Source organism: Rattus norvegicus, chromosome 2, assembly GCF_021556685.1.
Source record: "Rattus norvegicus strain SHRSP/BbbUtx chromosome 2, alternate assembly SHRSP_T2T, whole genome shotgun sequence".
NCBI lineage: Eukaryota > Metazoa > Chordata > Mammalia > Rodentia > Muridae > Rattus > Rattus norvegicus.
The window spans coordinates 237,626,555-237,643,484 of NC_141535.1; the positions used below are offsets into that span (position 1 = coordinate 237,626,555).

A 16,930-nucleotide genomic window follows, 5' to 3' on the forward strand; every position below is an offset into this window, starting at 1 on the left:
CTGAGGGGACCTAATAACCTTTCTTTTAATCTTCTCTCTTCTTTCTCCTGTGCTGGGAGCCAGCTTGGCCAGGAGTGGGTTGAGGCTGGATACAGCCAGCGTTGGGCATAGCTTTAAAGACGGCTGCTCTCTGGCCTCCTAGCTCTCTAACTGCCATAAATGCTTGTTGATAACTTATAAAAAAAAATCTTAAAAACGTTGTTTATTCTATGGTTAAAAACTGTTGGCTTCTTTTCTCTTTAACTCTGTTCTTTATTAAACGTAACTCTCTGTGCTTTACTGAACTCTTTAGGCTTAAATAAGCACTAGGGAAACTTAACTTTCTTACCGTTCTGTAACTCTCACTGTTCCGTGATTCATTAAGTACTGAAAACCTAACTGTTAATATTATTTGTGCTTTAATAAACGCTAGTACCTGGCGATTAACACATGCTGTTTAGCCACAGGGAATTTAGAAAAAAGACCATTGCTAGTACCTTTTTCTGGTGAGTCTGCCAGAAGCCTCTCTGTCTAAGCTGGTTAACTCTTTATGAACAAGAGAGGAAGGAAAGGAAAAGAATTAAGATGCTTTACACAGGCGAATATGCACAGACACATACACGTTCATACACTCACACTCTGGCTGGGCCCTACTGTCACAATCAACTCCACAAGTATTCATGCATGTTTACATATATGTATATATACTACACACATGTAGACAGACAAGCAGACATAAACATTTGGCTGGCTGGTTGACTGGGTAGGTGGGTGGATGATGGATGGATGGATGGATGGATGGTGGGTGGGTGGGTGGATGGTGGATGGATGGATGGATGGATGGATGATGGATGGATGGGGCGAAGCTCCCCAAGCCAAACCATTCAACAACTTTCTTTTCTCTGGCCTTTTAATGCCTTCTTAGACAAAAAGTTCTTTAGAACATTACTTCATAAATAAAATGTTACACAAAATGGGAGTTATAGAAGGATGTTGATATAAATTCAAAGCAACAGATTTTACATGGCCTTGCCTTATCATAGTGCACACTTGTGACCCTCTCCTTCGACCTAAATGTCTTTCCTTGATCACAAAATTGTCCCAAGTCTATTTCCCTTTTTAGTGTAACTGTGAAAGCTCGTTGGATTTTATTACTTACTGTTATGAAGAGTAGTAGCATTTCACTCTTGATTCTAACCTTATTACATCTTTCTAGCAAGATGTCATTCTGTTACATCTTTCTAAGACCGTCTCTAAAAGCTTTTTACCTAAAATTATTTGAATGAAATCAGGAATTCCATAAAATCATTACCTATTTGTCTATATAGCATCACTACCGGACAGTCCATCTCCGTAGGTCTGCAGAGATCTGCTCCAGAGAATGGTCAATACTTAGTTATATATTAATATATATTTAATAATATATTTATATACTTAATATTAAATATATTTGTATTTATATATAATTTAATAATAACAGGGATCTTTTCTCAAATGTAATCTCCTCAGTCTTACCTAAAGGAGTGAATCTGTCACAGCTTTATAGTCTATGACAGAACCATCTCAGGAAGGTCACTTGCTAGTTTCTGGCTTCTAGATGGCTTCTGGCACGCCTGAAAGGTATTGTTTTGAATTATTCAAGTATGTCTGCCTGCCATGGATGTTGATAACAAATAAGGGCTATTTCATGTAGATGTGTGCTTGGCCTGCACCGTTAGCACTGTTTCTCTGAGGTAACTTAGCAACATTGGACGTGTTCTTAGTACATCAGAGAAACGTGTCATCCCTGAGATGGCATGAGGAGAATGAGGATTAATGTCTGACTCTAGCTGATCTCTAGAGGTCGTTTAGTGAAGTCGCCTGACCTGCAGACAAGTTGACACTACCCAGAGCCGCGTCCGACCTCTGGGCTCTGTGGGCCTGGCCTGCTTCTCTAAGCCTGCACTTTGCCTTCGTGCACAGTTTGAGGGTTGAGATATGGCAGCATCCAGCACAGTGCTGCATAGACAGGAGCTGCCTCTGCCCAGACATCCGTTAGGCAGATTGGTAGAGATTTAACTGGATCAGGAGTGTCTGTGTCGCCAGTGTTAACTTGTTTGTATTAGGTATTAGCTAATAGGTCTTATCGGTCTGGTCCAGTGCCTGGGTGTAAGGCCACTGTGACGCTTGTGTGTGCCCTCTGTGCCGTAGGTCATCTCCGATGTAGAAGACGACGCTGGGGAGCTGAGCAGAGATGGTGTGTGGAGCCTTTCCTGTGACACTGTCAGGGAGCAGCTTACAAACAGCATCAGGAAGCAGTGGAGAATTCTGAAAAGCCATGTGGAAAAACTTGATAACCAAGGTAACTTCTGCGCCACGGTGTGCAGGGCGGGCCCCACAAACAGTGCTGTGGGCTCAGAGCGGCTGCTCACAGCCAGGGTCAGACTCTGCTGGTTTGTTCCGGGTTTCACACTGAGAGGAGTGCGCTTGGCTTCAGAACAAACCTCAGACAACAGTGTCCCTCAATGTCCAGTGCTGTCTGTGTTGCCGGCAAATCATGCGAATGTGGGTTTCGTAGAGGCCAGAGGCACTGGTTCCCTGGAGCTTGTACAGGGAGCTATAAACCACCTAACAGGGAGCTAGGGGGCCTCTCAGGAGCAGCGCACACTCTGAACCTCTCAGCCGTCTCTCCAGCACGAAAGTTCCTAGTTGATAAATGAAGTCCACTTATAATATATGGAAATGTTCTAACTGGTGAGTCTCATCCCAGTGCCATGAGCCGTGAAGGGCACAGTACAGTTCTCACTGTAGCTCCCACAGGGCTTTTCATGAAACGTGCTCATCGTCTCATGTCCATTTAATAGGAAGCCTGCCTAGACTTGAGTTTGCAGGATTTAGCGTGTGAACTCACAGTTGTTAGAACCACTCTTTCCAGCACCATCAAGAAAGGTTATACATTGTGATCTTGTGTGTTTGCTGTGACTGAGCCAGCAGCTCCTGAAGGCTGGGAGGTGAGAACGGAGGCTCCATGAGGTGCATTGCTAACCTCATGACAGTCAGGGATGATGTGGTCTCTAAGGCGAGTGTTGGCAGCTGTGCTCGCCTTCGAGTCTCTTTAGTCCTAAATGCATAACTGCAGTTGTCAGAACTCGGAGTTGTTTTTCTTTAAAATGTTTAATTTTGTCCCAGTTTTGAAAATGCAAAATGCCAGAGGCAGTAACTTCCTTTTACAAAACCTATGAGAAGCCCAGAAGGGTAAAGGTTCTGACAGTCTTTCGGTTTTTAAATGTCTGTTTAAGAACAACATGGACTGACAGTGGTTGTAAAACCTGACTAGTTTCTAGTTGTTGTAGTTAGGGTTTCTCTTGCTCATGAGTAGCACGGGAAGAAAGGTCTGTTCACCTCACAGCTCACAGACTGTCAGGAAGGGAGAGCATGGAGGGTGCTGCTTGTTGGCTTGCTCCTCGTGGCTTCCCTAGTTTGCTTTCTACGCAGCCACAGACCACCTTCACAGCAGGGGGGTTGGACGCCCACCACAGTCAGCTGTGTGCTCCCACCTCAGCCCGATCCAGGAAATGCCCTGCAGGCTTGCCCACTGACGAGTATGATAGAGGAGTCTTCTCAATTGAGGTGGCATCTTCCTAGATGACCCTAGCTTGAGTCGAGTTGACAACAAGCTAACCAGCACCCTGGGGTTCTGTCAGCTTCAAAGGTACACTCAGAGGGCTTTCATGAAGAGGACGTCATCTCACGACAAGACCATGAGCAAGAGACTGAGAAACTGGAGCTGGAGATTGAGCGGTGTAAAGAGATGATCAAGGCTCAGCAGCAGCTCTTACAGGTAAACAGGCCCGGCAGGTACCCCCCATCACTGAACTGCTGTGGCCTCTGGCAGGTACTACCTGCACATCACCACTGCATCTGGTAGGTGTCTGCTTCTTCATCTGCAGAAGTTGGTAGAGTTGACATTTCCCATCTCAGCTGGGTCTGCCCTGGTGGTTAGACCTTATCTCTTCCTCACGTGGTCCCTGCTTTACCACGGGAAGCAGCATGTGGGAAAGCTGGTTCTCACTGGCTTGCTGATTCCTCATAAAGAGTGTCCTTGGCCAAACAGACCTGCCGTCCTCACTTTCACTTGAATCTGTGTGCCAAAGGTGTTTCCTGACTTACTGTACTTTAAAATTTAACAGCAACAGCTGGCCACTGCGTGTGATGACGACACCACCTCACTGTTGCGAGACTGTTACTTGCTTGAAGAAAAGGAACGCCTTAAAGAAGAGTGGTCCCTTTTTAAAGAGCAAAAAAAGAATTTTGAGAGAGAAAGACGAAGCTTTACAGAAGCTGCTATTCGCTTGGGGTTGGAGGTGAGGCTACAGGGCTGCGCAGTGGGCAGTGGGTGGGGTTGGGGGTCAGGCTGCAGGGCTGCAGGGTGTGAATGCTTCTAGGTTGTCTCTACTGTCCATTTTTTCTGAAGCATCACTGACCACCTTACTGTTGTGGAACATTGACCAGACTGCTCAGACATGAGTTTAAACCAATAGAAAGTCTGTATTCACTGACCAGTGACTACACTGTATGTTTGGGATCCCAGTGTATCTCTGAACCTTTCTCAGAGTGAGGTTTTAACACAAAATCCATATCCTGGGTTGACATATTTCAGTTAACAAGAACAGTTAGCCAGAAGTCAAAAAGCAAGATTAGTACATTTAGAGACTTTCCTATAACTATGGAGTTTGATGGATTAGGTCTTTGTTTATGTTTGGGCAGGTGGTGCTGTCTGTGTGCTGTGTTAGACAGCCTGAATGGTACCTTCCATCATGGAGTCAGTTGTGCTATGCTCTGGTGCCCTGTTACCTTACAAATAACTGGAAGTTGAAGGGGGGCTGAGCATATGGTAACTCTGAGACGGTCTGCTCCTTTGGGCATCTCTCACTTACCCCTCAGCATATGTGGTGCTAGAAGGCAATACCCAGAGCATGCTGGGTAACAGAAAAGAAGGCAGTACCCAGAGCATGCTGGGTAACAGAAAAGAAGGCAGTACCCAGAGCATGCTGGGTAACAGAAAAGAAGGCAGTACCCAGAGCATGCTGGGTAACAGAAAAGAAGGCAGTACCCAGAGCATGCTGGGTAACAGAAAAGAAAGCATAGTAAAATACTGTTTCCCAACCCTCCTAGAGGAACGTATGCATTCCAGGTTAGCAGTGTGGGTTTTGTGTGTACAGTCCTGCCTACAACGCCTTCTGTCGGTAGAACATTGCCTCCAAAGTGCTCTTTCAGAACTTGAAGACACAGTGTCCCAATATGATTTTAAAGCTCAACCTATACAAACCCGTATTGTGGAGTGAGACTGCCCTCCTCCTTCCATTTTGGAGCTGGAGGGGCTTGGTGGGTGAGAGTACTTGTGCGTTTGCAGAGCCTCCAGGCAGGCTTCTCAGTACTCAGAGCACTGTAACTCCAGTCCCAGGGGATCTAAAGCCCCTCCGTAGTCCCAGGGGCACCACACACACGGGTACATATACATACTCGCAAGCACTCATGTACATAAAATGAAATTAAATTTTAAAGAGGTTAAAATATTGTATGTTAAAGTTCTCAGAAGAATTGCCAATGGGCAATTTTGTTTTATTTTGTTTTTTCTTGGTGGGGCACAGAGTTCGTCTGTGTACCCTGCACTGCTCTGGAGCTTGCTCTGTAGAATTGGCCTTGAACTCCCAGAGCTCAGCCTCCTGAGGGTGGGCATTCCAGGCCTGTGCCACCATGTCGAGCAGAAACCCGTCAGCTTCGCCCTCGTCTCTTGCCTGCTCCCTCAGGTCGCAGCTTTATGAGATCTTTGTTTTCTGTCGGCGGCTACCACTCCTCCATTCTGCTCTGCACTAATGGTCAGCATAGATACTGTGATCTGTCTGAAGGTGGGGCTAGAAGTGAAAAGCCACAGAAGAATGTTGATGATGTGGTTGTGTATATATTGCTCACTCTATAAACAGGTCATGCATTTGAACACGTAAATGATTGAACACGTAAATGATGGGATTGAACCCGGCGCCTCGTGCAAGGCAGTCCTGCCGCTGAGCTGCAGTCTCAGCCCTGACTTTGCCAGCCAGGGAGCCATATCATTCTCTGTGTTCCCATGGTCATTCCCAGTCAGACCCTGCTGCCTGTGTGTTCAGCTCTCAGTTGTGCTTCCTTGTGAGGTCTGTGTTACCAAGCCGCCCTTTTAAACAGAAAGGCTGCACAGTGCTAACTGTCTTGAATACTGGAATAGCTAAAGCTAGATTAGACTTCGTTGACTGGGCATTTAATTTTAACTTCTAGCTTTCCCTTCAACAATTGAAAGAAGGGGATTGGAAGGTGGCTTGGGGTTAAGAGCACTGGCTGCTCCCCCGGAGGACCTGGGTTCAGTTCCCAGCACTCACACGGCAGCTCACAGCCGTCCGTGAGTCAGGTCTAGGGGAGCAGAAGCCTGTTCTGTATCAGGCACAGACATGTAGGCAAACCACCCATATACATGAAATATTTTTTAAAAAATTGAATTATTTATTTTAATTTTGTTGCAGCTAGACATTTCCTATGTCACCTCGTAGGCAGTGTTGTGGGACGCCTTCTGCGCAAGCTTAGGGGATTTTCACAGTTCCCAATCTCCTCAGGACACACTTAGTTTCTTCCTCTGAGAGTCCCGTGTCTTCCACGTAGAGGTGTTTTCTCCTGCTTGTTTCCTCTGTGTCTGTCTTCCCTGTTGTTTGACGGTGTCTGGCCCTCAGGTGTGCCTGTGGCTGACACTGGGTTCTAAGTTCTGGACATTTTTTATATTATTCTTTGGATCACCAAACTGTCTTTAGGATCAGTTTTATTATTTATTTCAGTCACTGACTTTTTTTTTCTTTTTTCTTTTTTTCAGAGCTGGGGACCAAACCCAGGGCCTTGCGTTTGCTAGGCAAGCGCTCTACCACTGAGCTAAATCCCGAACCCCTGATTTTTTTTTTTTATTTCAGAATTTGTTTTTTTTTATTTTTCTAGTACACTTAAATTTCCTTTTCTTTATATACTATTGTTGTCTTGCATGCGTTTTGAATCTTATAATCTGTGTGACGGCATTTTCAGAACTCTAGGAACACCGTTATTTGCAGTCAGTTTACCTTTGCTTTTCCTCTTCTGCTGCTGTTTGCCCCAGCGTGGGTCAAATCTGGTTTCGTATTCACAGTGTGAGTAACAGACTCAGTGCCAGGCATCCTAAGTCGCCTGCACGACTCCCCCACACCCTTACTTAAGCCCCGAGTGTTCCTCAGGCAGCCAGTGCCTCGTGTGCGCCTGGCAGCCGTGTGACCCTGCCCAAGAGTATGTCTGCTTGGAGACATGGGTGGCCATGACAGAGGAATGAGAGAAAATGTGGTTTAGGGATCATCACGTGATCATGAGGAGATTCTGTGTAATCATGTGATCAGAAGATGATCCTGTGTAATCTGTCTTTCCTCTTGTGGCTCCCACTGGCAAATGGCGACAAGACAAAAGAAATCTCCGGAGAGGTCAGACGTCTGTTTCCCAGTGGGTGATTTGTAAAGTGGGGGTTTTTCTGATATCAGTTTTGTGTTGCGTGTTCTTTGTGTCATAGTTCTGCTAATACTGTGTTCATGGGAAACCCAGCAGTCGATGGACTATCAGTGAAGTCTGTGGTTTTCATTATTTAAAGATTATTAGCCTATGTGTGCGGGTGTTAGACCTGAAGGTGAACATGTGTCCCTGGTGCCCTCAGAGGCCAGAGGATATCCTGTCACCTGAGTGGGTGCTCGAGACTCATGAGCCGTCTCGTGGGAGCTGGGAGTGGAGCCCAGGCCCTGTGTGGAGCATCAGGTGCTCTTAACCAGTGCAGCCGCCTTGCTGTCCCCAACTTTAGTTTCTTAAACGTGATTTTCTTGAGTCCTTTAGTTTCTAGGTGACTATTTCATGTAAGAAGGTACAGGTTGCAGAGGGGAAGCAGCTGGAGAAGTTCCTGAGAGGGAGAGAGAGTTAACAGTGGAGTAACTGCCTTCGTCTTCGTCCCACTAGAGAAAGGCGTTTGAGGAAGAGCGAGCCAGCTGGGTGAAGCAGCAGTTTTTAAACATGACGACCTTTGATCACCAGAACTCAGAAAATGTGAAACTTTTCAGTGCCTTTTCAGGAAGTAAGTGTTGACGTGTGTCTGGTTGGAATGTGTCCCAGTCCGGCGCCGAGCGAGCTGGCAGCCCCAGTGCGTACAGGATGGCCTATCTGGAGCTGAAGACTTAGTCTAAGTGTTTTAATCTCTCTCTGCCTACCCGTGTTCAAGTTCTAGTGATCAGACCCAGGAACTCAACCTGTAACAGGCTACTATTCTACCAAGGAGCCAGACCCCTAACCCCCAAAAACCAGCTTAATGGTTTATTTACTTAAGTCAGAGTGAGGTTCATGGGAGAAGCATGCATATAAAAAGTGCTCTTGTGGGTTTATGATGATGCTATCCATGTTCATGAAAATTTGTGATCTTAGAAACTGACCATTTTTAAGCTAGGCCCCTCTCTCTGGAGATTGTGTGACAGAGATGGCAGGTAATTTATTCTTTCTCAAAGTCCACTCTGAATTGCAAGTGCTTGATCCTGGTTCGTGATCTCCGTGGTTGATAGTTTACCATGTGTCCTGTTCTTTCTCTTACTCATAACCAGGTTCTGATCCAGACAATCTTATAGTCCACCCACGGCCACGGCAAAAGAAGCCACACAGTGTCGCTAATGGGGTGCCAGCTTGCACATCCAAACTGGCTAAGTCTCTTCCGACCTCACCTTCAGACTTCTGCCCGTCTCGCTCATGTGTGTCTGAGCACAGGTATTTGTTTTTAAGTGATCGTTTCACACACTTCTAAAATTGGTTAACATTGTATTGCTTAGAAGAAGTTGGTGTGTGAGTGTGTGTGTGTGTGTGTGTGTGTGTGTGTGTGTGTGTGTGTGTGTGTCTTATGACAGTGTACACTTTGGAAAGAAATTAGATTGACTTATTTATTCTGTCTGCAGAGAGATTGCCAGTGTGTGAGGCTTAGAGCCACGTTTAGAACTCTAGTAGATCCAGTCCACTCCTGTCTGTCTCTGCTCACATTTGAAGTCTAGACTTCTGGGCCAGTGCGGTGCACAGCTTTCACCCTGTACTCAGGGAACAGGCTGTCTTGCTGTACGTGGCAAGTTCTAAGTTAGACAGCGCTACATACCAAGACACTACCTTAAAAGAGAGACTAAGGCGATTATGTCATGAAACATTTAAAACTCTAAGTACTTTGATCATGCTGAAGACTGCCGTTTTGGTAGTTTTTCAGAGTACCTAACTTAAGTTTCTTTGGTATGCTCATAGCGTGGGTATTGAAGGGCAAAGAGCCGAGGAAAAGCACTTCCTCAGGTTGGTAAGAAAATTCCTGCCTCAGGTAGAAGTATTAAAGCAGCTTATTCCCTGTCCTCAGGGCACGTGCATATATAATTTTCTAAGATGATTTAAGTCTGTTTTTAGGTCTAATCTAAGAACTGTGGAGCAAATGTGAGAGATTTAAACAGAGGAGGTAAAGGGAAACACGAACTCTAATAAAATAGCATCGCACATTTCTCTGTGGGAATGGACGTGGAGTGCCGTGCAGTGGGAGAGCAGGTTGGAAGGCACGGTTGGAGCTGAGAGATGATATTTCTTTGGAATTGGGTCATAAAAGGAGCCCAGAGCTAGTGAAGTGATGGGAGGTCAGATATGGGAGTGATCATTGTTGTGCAGGACCCTGCCGCTCAGCCTCACCCCGTGTGTACATGGAAGTCTGAGGAAAGCACTTCCAAGCGCATCCTCCTGATTTCCTGAGTGGGTCTAACATCATTAGTGCAGACGTGGGGGTAGTCAGACGTGAGACATTCGGGAACACCTGCTCTAAACGATGACCAAGGAGCAGATACTAGCTTCTGAGATTTACCTTGTTTTCCCGACAGTCCCGTCAGTGCGCTGACTGTGACTCCTGAAGAAACCAAACCGAATGAGGTTGGAAGAGAAAGTACGGACCAGAAGTGGAGCGTGGTGTCCAGACCCAGCTCCCGGGAGGGTTGCTACGGTGGATGCTCCTCGGCCTACACAAGCTCCCACGTGGAACGAGATGACTTACCATAGGTGCTCGGGCTGCAGCGCTGTCCTGGAGTGCATGAGAGGAATTGACACGGGGTGTAGCATAAAGTCAGCCATCTACCGTAAGATGTCGGAGTTGTTTGTTTGGACTTCCCAGTCTTTCCCCAAAGAGCTGAAACGCTTTAGAGGATGCGAAAGCTTTGGCTGTGTGTTAGTAACAGAAGCCTCTGGCTCTGTGAGTAAAGGAATGTATGGTGTTTGGTGGGAAACAAAAGCACGAGAATGATTTCCTCTTCCGGGTACTGAGAATAGCACTTTTAGGGACTGATTCTTGTAAACATTAAATTTTTGTCCCAAGTATGGTTGGCATTGGAAGTTTAGTCTTTACTTGAATGTACACTGTAGATTTTTAACAAAGCAGTTCTATATTTATTATGTTTAGTGTGATTTTGGGATTACCTCTTTCATATGTTTTCTGCCTGTACATAAATATACATGACTATGTTAAGAGGCTTTAAGGTTTAAAAATTTCACACCATGCTCGAGTATAGCATTTCATGCCAATTAAAATGTTTTCAGTGGCATGGTGTTTACAGATGTGTTAGGACCACTGCCACATGACAGTTAAGATTTTATTTTTAAGCCATTTGGGCAATAAAAATTCAAAGCCACTTCATAAGCTAAGTTCAGATAGCTAAAACTACTAACATTACATTTTTGAGATTTATAAAGCATTATATTTTATTTTATATATGTGACTGTTATAATTTCTAAGAGGAATGTGGATTATGAAGCAATGGGGGAAAGACAGAAGTGACTAATAGTGCAAGAGCATTGGGTGAAGGGACGGCTGATGAGGATATGGGAGACCTGGGTGGTGATCTTTTCCTTACCGACGGTGCGGTGCGGCGATCTCTGTACCGCCAGGGCTTTCTATCATTGCCAATACTTTTGTAATTAAAGAGATTTTCAACTACATACCACTACTAAAGTAAGACAGTGTAAAACTTTGGCTTTTGTAATTGACACTCTGGACACTGGTGTGTTGTTCATTTCTAGAACAATCGTAGGCTCTTTTCTCTGTTTCTGCTGCATGTTTCTTCATGAGAAGTATGTTACTATTGACAGTAATGACACTGACAGTGACTGTAGACGTAGGCCCAGACTTCTCCTGGGTGGATTTTCATCCAGCAGCTTTTAAGTGCCTCGCCCTGCTCGTCTCTGCACATAGCCGCCGACACAAGCCCTCGCTTGATGATGCAGATAGTCCATCTGCCTTTCTCTCCCCTTGCCCTGCTATGACTGTTGCATTAAATTCATCATGCTGCCAAAAGACAAGCTCCGTGTTGTCCATTCCCTGTGTGACTGCGGCTTCTGTAGCTGCAACCTGCAACATTGCCAAATACAATATTCCTGTTTTTCATTAAAACCGTGCTTTATTCATGAGGAGGGTTTTCTGGAAAGGAACACCTGCTTTTTGGCTGTGTTTGCATTTCAGCATGGGCTGAATTCTCGTACTGCAAAAACATTCCAGAGACTCGAAGATTAGAGGGAAACTGCAGAAGAAAGCCACATCCCTTAAGGGATGTGCACAGAACTGCCAGAAGCTTTACATTTTCCTAGCTCTTTTGTTTTGCTGCCCATCCCAATTCTAAAATGATCCCTAAGACTTCCCAGAGAGGTGGGTGGCACTGTGTTGGGAAGCGGGAGCTCACAGGAAAGCCCCTGGGACCAGCTGCATTCACAACCAACACAGCCGGGCTGGTCTCACAGCTAGATGGTGACAGGATCTCTTGGCTCAAAGCCTCTGGGGAACCTTCGTGCTCTCCTGTTTATCAGTAGGGATTGTCTGAAACTTTGCACCTCGAGTTGGGACTTAAATTCTTAGCATGACCATTTTGAATTTTGAAAGCTTAAAAACTGATGAAAATGTGAGATACTTTTCTACTCTTAAGTACCTGTTAATCACAATAACTAGAAACTTAGTTGAAAGACCAGTGACAGTAGAAAGCCATGCTGAGATTAAAGGAGCATTTCTGTACAGAAGTAATGTATTAAATGATAGGTTTACAAGACCAGCCAGAGCAAGTCGTTTGCCTCGATGTCCAAATGAAGTACAGTACGTTGTTTGGGAGTAATTCTGTGGTTCCTAGCCTAGCTAAGCAGGATTGTCCAAAGGCTTGTAATAACCTGGTTTTTGTGAGAAAACATAAGTCTATGGTGCACAATGAGGTGCCTAAAATCCAGTTTTTACCACCCTGTTGTAGTGCCTTCTGAAAGGCCTTGGGACCCCAGTGGAGGTTTCTGAAGGATGTAAGCTTGGAGCACTGAGTTAACAAGCCCTTCCTGTGATTGCCCTGCTGTAAAAATTCTTCCAATTACACATACACACATAGAAGGCATTCTTGAGTTGAATCCTGGATCTTCAGTAAACACACTTTTTGCCGTGTGTGTGTGTGTGTGTGTGTGTGTGTGTGTGTGTGTACTCTTCCACTCAGTAAACATGGCAGAGTACCTGCTGTTTCGTCAGGGTTTGCCATGTCCCAGAGGAGCAGAAAATGGGCCTACTCCCCCATCATTGAGAACCCTTGAGATGAATGCAACTTGTAAAACCTCAATCACCACAGCCCGTGGTGTTGGTCACGTCTGGCTGTTCCAGGTCCTATGAGTCTGTGGTTCAGGCAGCAGCCCCCGTCTCCACCTCAGTCAAGAAGATGAGAACATGTCCCAGCATTGTCAAATGAAAAGGCACAGCCTCTGGGCGGCGTGGGGTCACCTTCAGATCCAGACCTGAGAGACAGGCTGGGTAGTCTGGTGAGGAGGGCGGCTGATGCTGGCGTTTCACCCACGTTACCACAAAAGCACGATTCTGCAGTGAGCTTACTGGTTATTACAGAAGGTAACCAATATTCAAATAATCCTTGTCTTTGGGAGAAACATTTTTAAATCTTATAATAGCTTTTAAAATGTTTGAATGGTATTTCGCCCATTTAGTTATTAAAATACAGTGTACAGAACACATTTTAATTTGGCTCTTTTAATAGACAATATTAACACCCTTCTTTTAAAATTTAGCAACAAGCTCATGTTAAATGGTAACCGAAGGTCCCAGAACTCTTAGACAGGGAAACCTGAACGCTGGGGCCTCTCTCCCAGTCCCAGAATCTCCAGCTTCCTCTGCAGTGCTGCGGCTCACGCGGGTAAACTTATTATTATCAAGTTCTGACTCAGATGGACTCAGTCACCTCAGATGTCTGGTGCTCACCTGGTGCAGAGGGACAGTACTTCTCAGCCTGTGTGGAGGAGGGTGCTTTGGGAAACAGTACAACAAGAAAAGCATTTTTCTTTTATCTTGAGAAGTCTTTTTTTTTTTTTGTGAAAAATAAAATATGCTTTTTTTTTTTTGGTAATTTTATTCAACTTAAGCAAAGACTTAACTGCTAAAATCTCTGTTATTTGATGTCAGTGAAAGTTGCATTGGAAATGCCTCAAAGAAAAATAGAAATCCAGCATCTGGCCACGCAGTGCTTTACACACTGTGGGAAAGTCAACAGCAGTGGTTTGCTGGCTCTGAAAGGTCATGATGGACCTTTGTACAGCCCCTGCTCACTGTCGCCAAGAGGAAAGCTTTGATGCAGGACATGGTTCCTGTAAAGCACAGGAAGACGGAATCTGAGGTCAACTGAGGTCAACTCTGGACGGGGCAGAGAGGACCAGGGAGAAGTGTGCCCATTGTGACATGGTGGCATGACATTACTGCTGACTCAGTGATCTCTACAACACGTGGCTCTGCAGACTCCAGGTCACTTAATAGCATTCTGCACTATGGCTCTGTCCAATGGCTGCAGATGGCCCCCAACTCCTGGAAAAGTTTTGATAGTGGCCGGGTTCTTAAGCCATGATGAAAATCACCAGTGTATGGTGACTGAGGGCAGGTGCAAGAAGGCAGGGACTTAGAGGGGCTGCTTGGCTGGCACTTTCTGTGCTGAATAAGAAATCCCAGAAACGTAAGTTGAGCTTAAGCCAAACGTGAGTGGAAGTCCCACATTTACTACACAGAGTGTAGATGTCTGGAAAGTGGGCCTATTCTCAAGGGAAGACTTTCTGTCATACAAACATTGACCATACAGATGTGAGCCACATCTTTGGACAAGGTGTAGACATCACCTGTTAAAGTGCTTACCTTGAAATAGAAAGCATTCACCTGAACAGTCAGTCACCAAGTGCCGTTTGTAACTGGGCTGGCACCACGGGCCTCAGCTGTGGTGAGTCACTCGGCATATGGTGCACGCCCTCACCAAGCAACTCCAATCTGAGCTGTCAATAGTTGTGCCATCTCCCTTCCCCAGAACTAGTTTGTTTTTTTTTTTTTTTTTGCCTCAAATACCAGCAGTTCCTGAGGTAGAAGCGAGTTGTAATGTGTTCTAATATATAGTTCTTAACCCTTGTTCATATGTGCAGCAAAAACCAACAACCCCCAGAAATTTGTAGCAATTCAAATGAAATATACGGGGATAATCGAAGCATAACACAAACCTAGCCTTCGAGTCCACCCTGTGGTACTGTTTCACCGGGCAAACCGAAGCTCCCCAGCTGGGCCACGCTGCACAAAAGCATCTCGGCTTTCCCCTTGCTCCAGTTTACAAAACACTCGGCCACACCCACACCCATGGAATCCCGCCATTTGTCCTCAGGTCTTACGCAACTATCTATCCTGTCACCATTTACAAGTCATAACCCAGTCCTGCTCAGGGTGAAGTGTACAGGTTACAGTGGATTTGTATTTCTTAACCACTTAATGGGCATGAAGTAGGCATTCAAATTCCTTTACTATGTTGTGAGTGGGGTGTAAGTGGTGTGAACCGGAGTTACAGGTGGCTGTGAGCTGTCTACGGCTGGTAGATGAACTCGGTCCTCGAGAGCAGCAAGTTCTCTGAACCACTGAGCTGCCTCTCCTGCCCCACTGTATTAAGTCAGGGATAATATGTTTGTGGCAGCGTCTGGGCTCCGCTGTAATTACAGAAGCACGTGTTCTAGCACGGAAGCAGTCATAGTGGTCCGAGAGAACGAGAACATTGTGTTCGTTCTGCACTAGGTATGGTCTCAGTCTCCATCCAGGGAAATGCCTGTTTGACCAGGCAGGGGTCCTCACTTCTCTGCTGTGTTGGTCTGTCAGGCCCATAGTCAACAGTGCTGGCATCACTACAAGAAACTCAGGTTTGTCTGTGGGAACTGACAGAAACCTGACTGGAAGTCACATACAGGGAAGCTCACATACAGTTCAGTAGAAAAGCAGCCATGTATTGAACAAAGCAGGGTGGGAATACAGAACCGAGGAGATAAGAGCAAGGTCTGTCAACGTGACCACAGCAGACTGTAGCCCTCTAGACCAGCAGGAACTGGGCCCCGTGAACCTGTTGTGTGACAAAGATTTTCTGGGCAGATGTAACACGTTTCGTTACCTCACCTAGGGAGCCCATAACAGGCCAAAGTGTGGATACCACCGAAGTCCAGCTTGGTGAACCAGCGAATTATTGGGGTTACTTACAGGAGTGTGGGTGAGGAGTTATTTACAGGAGCAGAAATGACACAAAACCCACCCCAGCATGGGTGACAGGTCACAAAGCTGGTGACCTGGAGCCCACTGCACAGCCTGCAGGCAGCTCAGCAGGCTGGAGAGTCTCCTGAGTAGTGCCTCAGTCGGTTTCTGCTTCCTCCAGGCAGCTGGCTGGTTTCAGAGTGTTCTTACAGCAAGCCTGAACTCCCCACAACCACCACACTCCCCACCCCTGGTGGTCTTTGTAGCTTAGTTTCAGTTCATCTGAGGAAGACTCTTAGATTTTATGGCATACTCTGGCATGGAGATGTCAGTGAATCTGGTCAGTTTCAGGGACTTCCGAAACTGAGTTGTTTAACCTTCCTGCTTGAGGAGCTTTCTCTGCGGGATAGAATGTTTCAATCTTGGAGGAAAACCTGTATACACTCTAACCTATCCCTAGTTCCCACCTACATCTCTGGGGCAAGAGATAAATTGCATTAATGTGTTAATGCTTATGAATATTATTTTTGCCAGTTATATAGGGGAAAACAATATCCCTATTCTTGTTCCCATACAATTGTATTTCATTAGCTGTTTTTGAAAGGAACAGTGTTATCTAACTGCTAGCACACAGATATGCGTCCTGCTCATAGACATGGCCTGGAGAAAATTGGTCTAGTGGTGAAAATTGGGAACCAAGATTATTCTTAAGAAACAACCTTCTTGGGGTTGGGGATTTACCTCAGTGGTAGAGCGCTTGCCTAGCAAACGCAAGGCCCTGGGTTCGGTCCCCAGCTCCGAAAAAAAAAAAAAAAAAAAAAAGAAAAGAAAAGAAAAAAAAGAAACAACCTTCTTCAGTAGTCCTCTAAGAGCCCCGAGCCCACCATTCCTGAGGTAGCTGGGATGGTAATTCAAATCCCTCCAGGCCCTGCGTGCTTCTGAACTGAAGGCTTCTGAGAGGCTACTGGTATAGGTTAAGTTCATTTCCACAGTTTTAGCGTCACAGAAATTATTTTCATGGAGGTTTGGAAGGGACTAGCAAAGCCCCCCACCCCCCCAGTCTTTATCTCTCCCAACTCCTGCAGAAAACAGTCTGCCTGACCCATTGCTCTCTGACCTGGGGAAAGTATCAGAAATGAGGTCCTTTGTGCATAGTACCCATGGCAGAAAAGCAAGAGAAACCCTGGTAACTCTGTTCTTAACTCCAGTTGGCTTTTGCCCCAGTACATGCACTGTGGAGAAGAAAGCCTCCTCCTCAAGCACCTTCTGCTGAATGAGATCGGCAGTTCTCTGTAGCTAAGAGCAATTGTTCAGAAAGGAAATGGGTCAGTAACTCTCTTCATT

At 45.7% G+C, this 16,930-nt stretch overlaps 1 protein-coding gene across 9 annotated transcripts in view; it reads left to right on the top strand.

Moving 5' to 3' along the window:
- Ssx2ip (SSX family member 2 interacting protein) overlaps positions 1 to 11,385 on the top strand; it is a 32,789-nt gene extending 21,404 nt beyond the window's left edge. For all 9 annotated transcript variants that reach the window (NM_001439444.1, NM_175597.4, NM_001439443.1 and 6 more), the window contains 6 exon segments: positions 2,170 to 2,320; positions 3,663 to 3,799; positions 4,149 to 4,322; positions 7,999 to 8,113; positions 8,631 to 8,790; positions 9,918 to 11,385. In NM_001439444.1, coding sequence (NP_001426373.1) covers positions 2,170 to 2,320; positions 3,663 to 3,799; positions 4,149 to 4,322; positions 7,999 to 8,113; positions 8,631 to 8,790; positions 9,918 to 10,092 — 912 coding nt within the window. In that variant the 3' untranslated portion in view covers positions 10,093 to 11,385.
- The last annotated feature ends 5,545 nt before the right edge of the window (positions 11,386 to 16,930 follow it).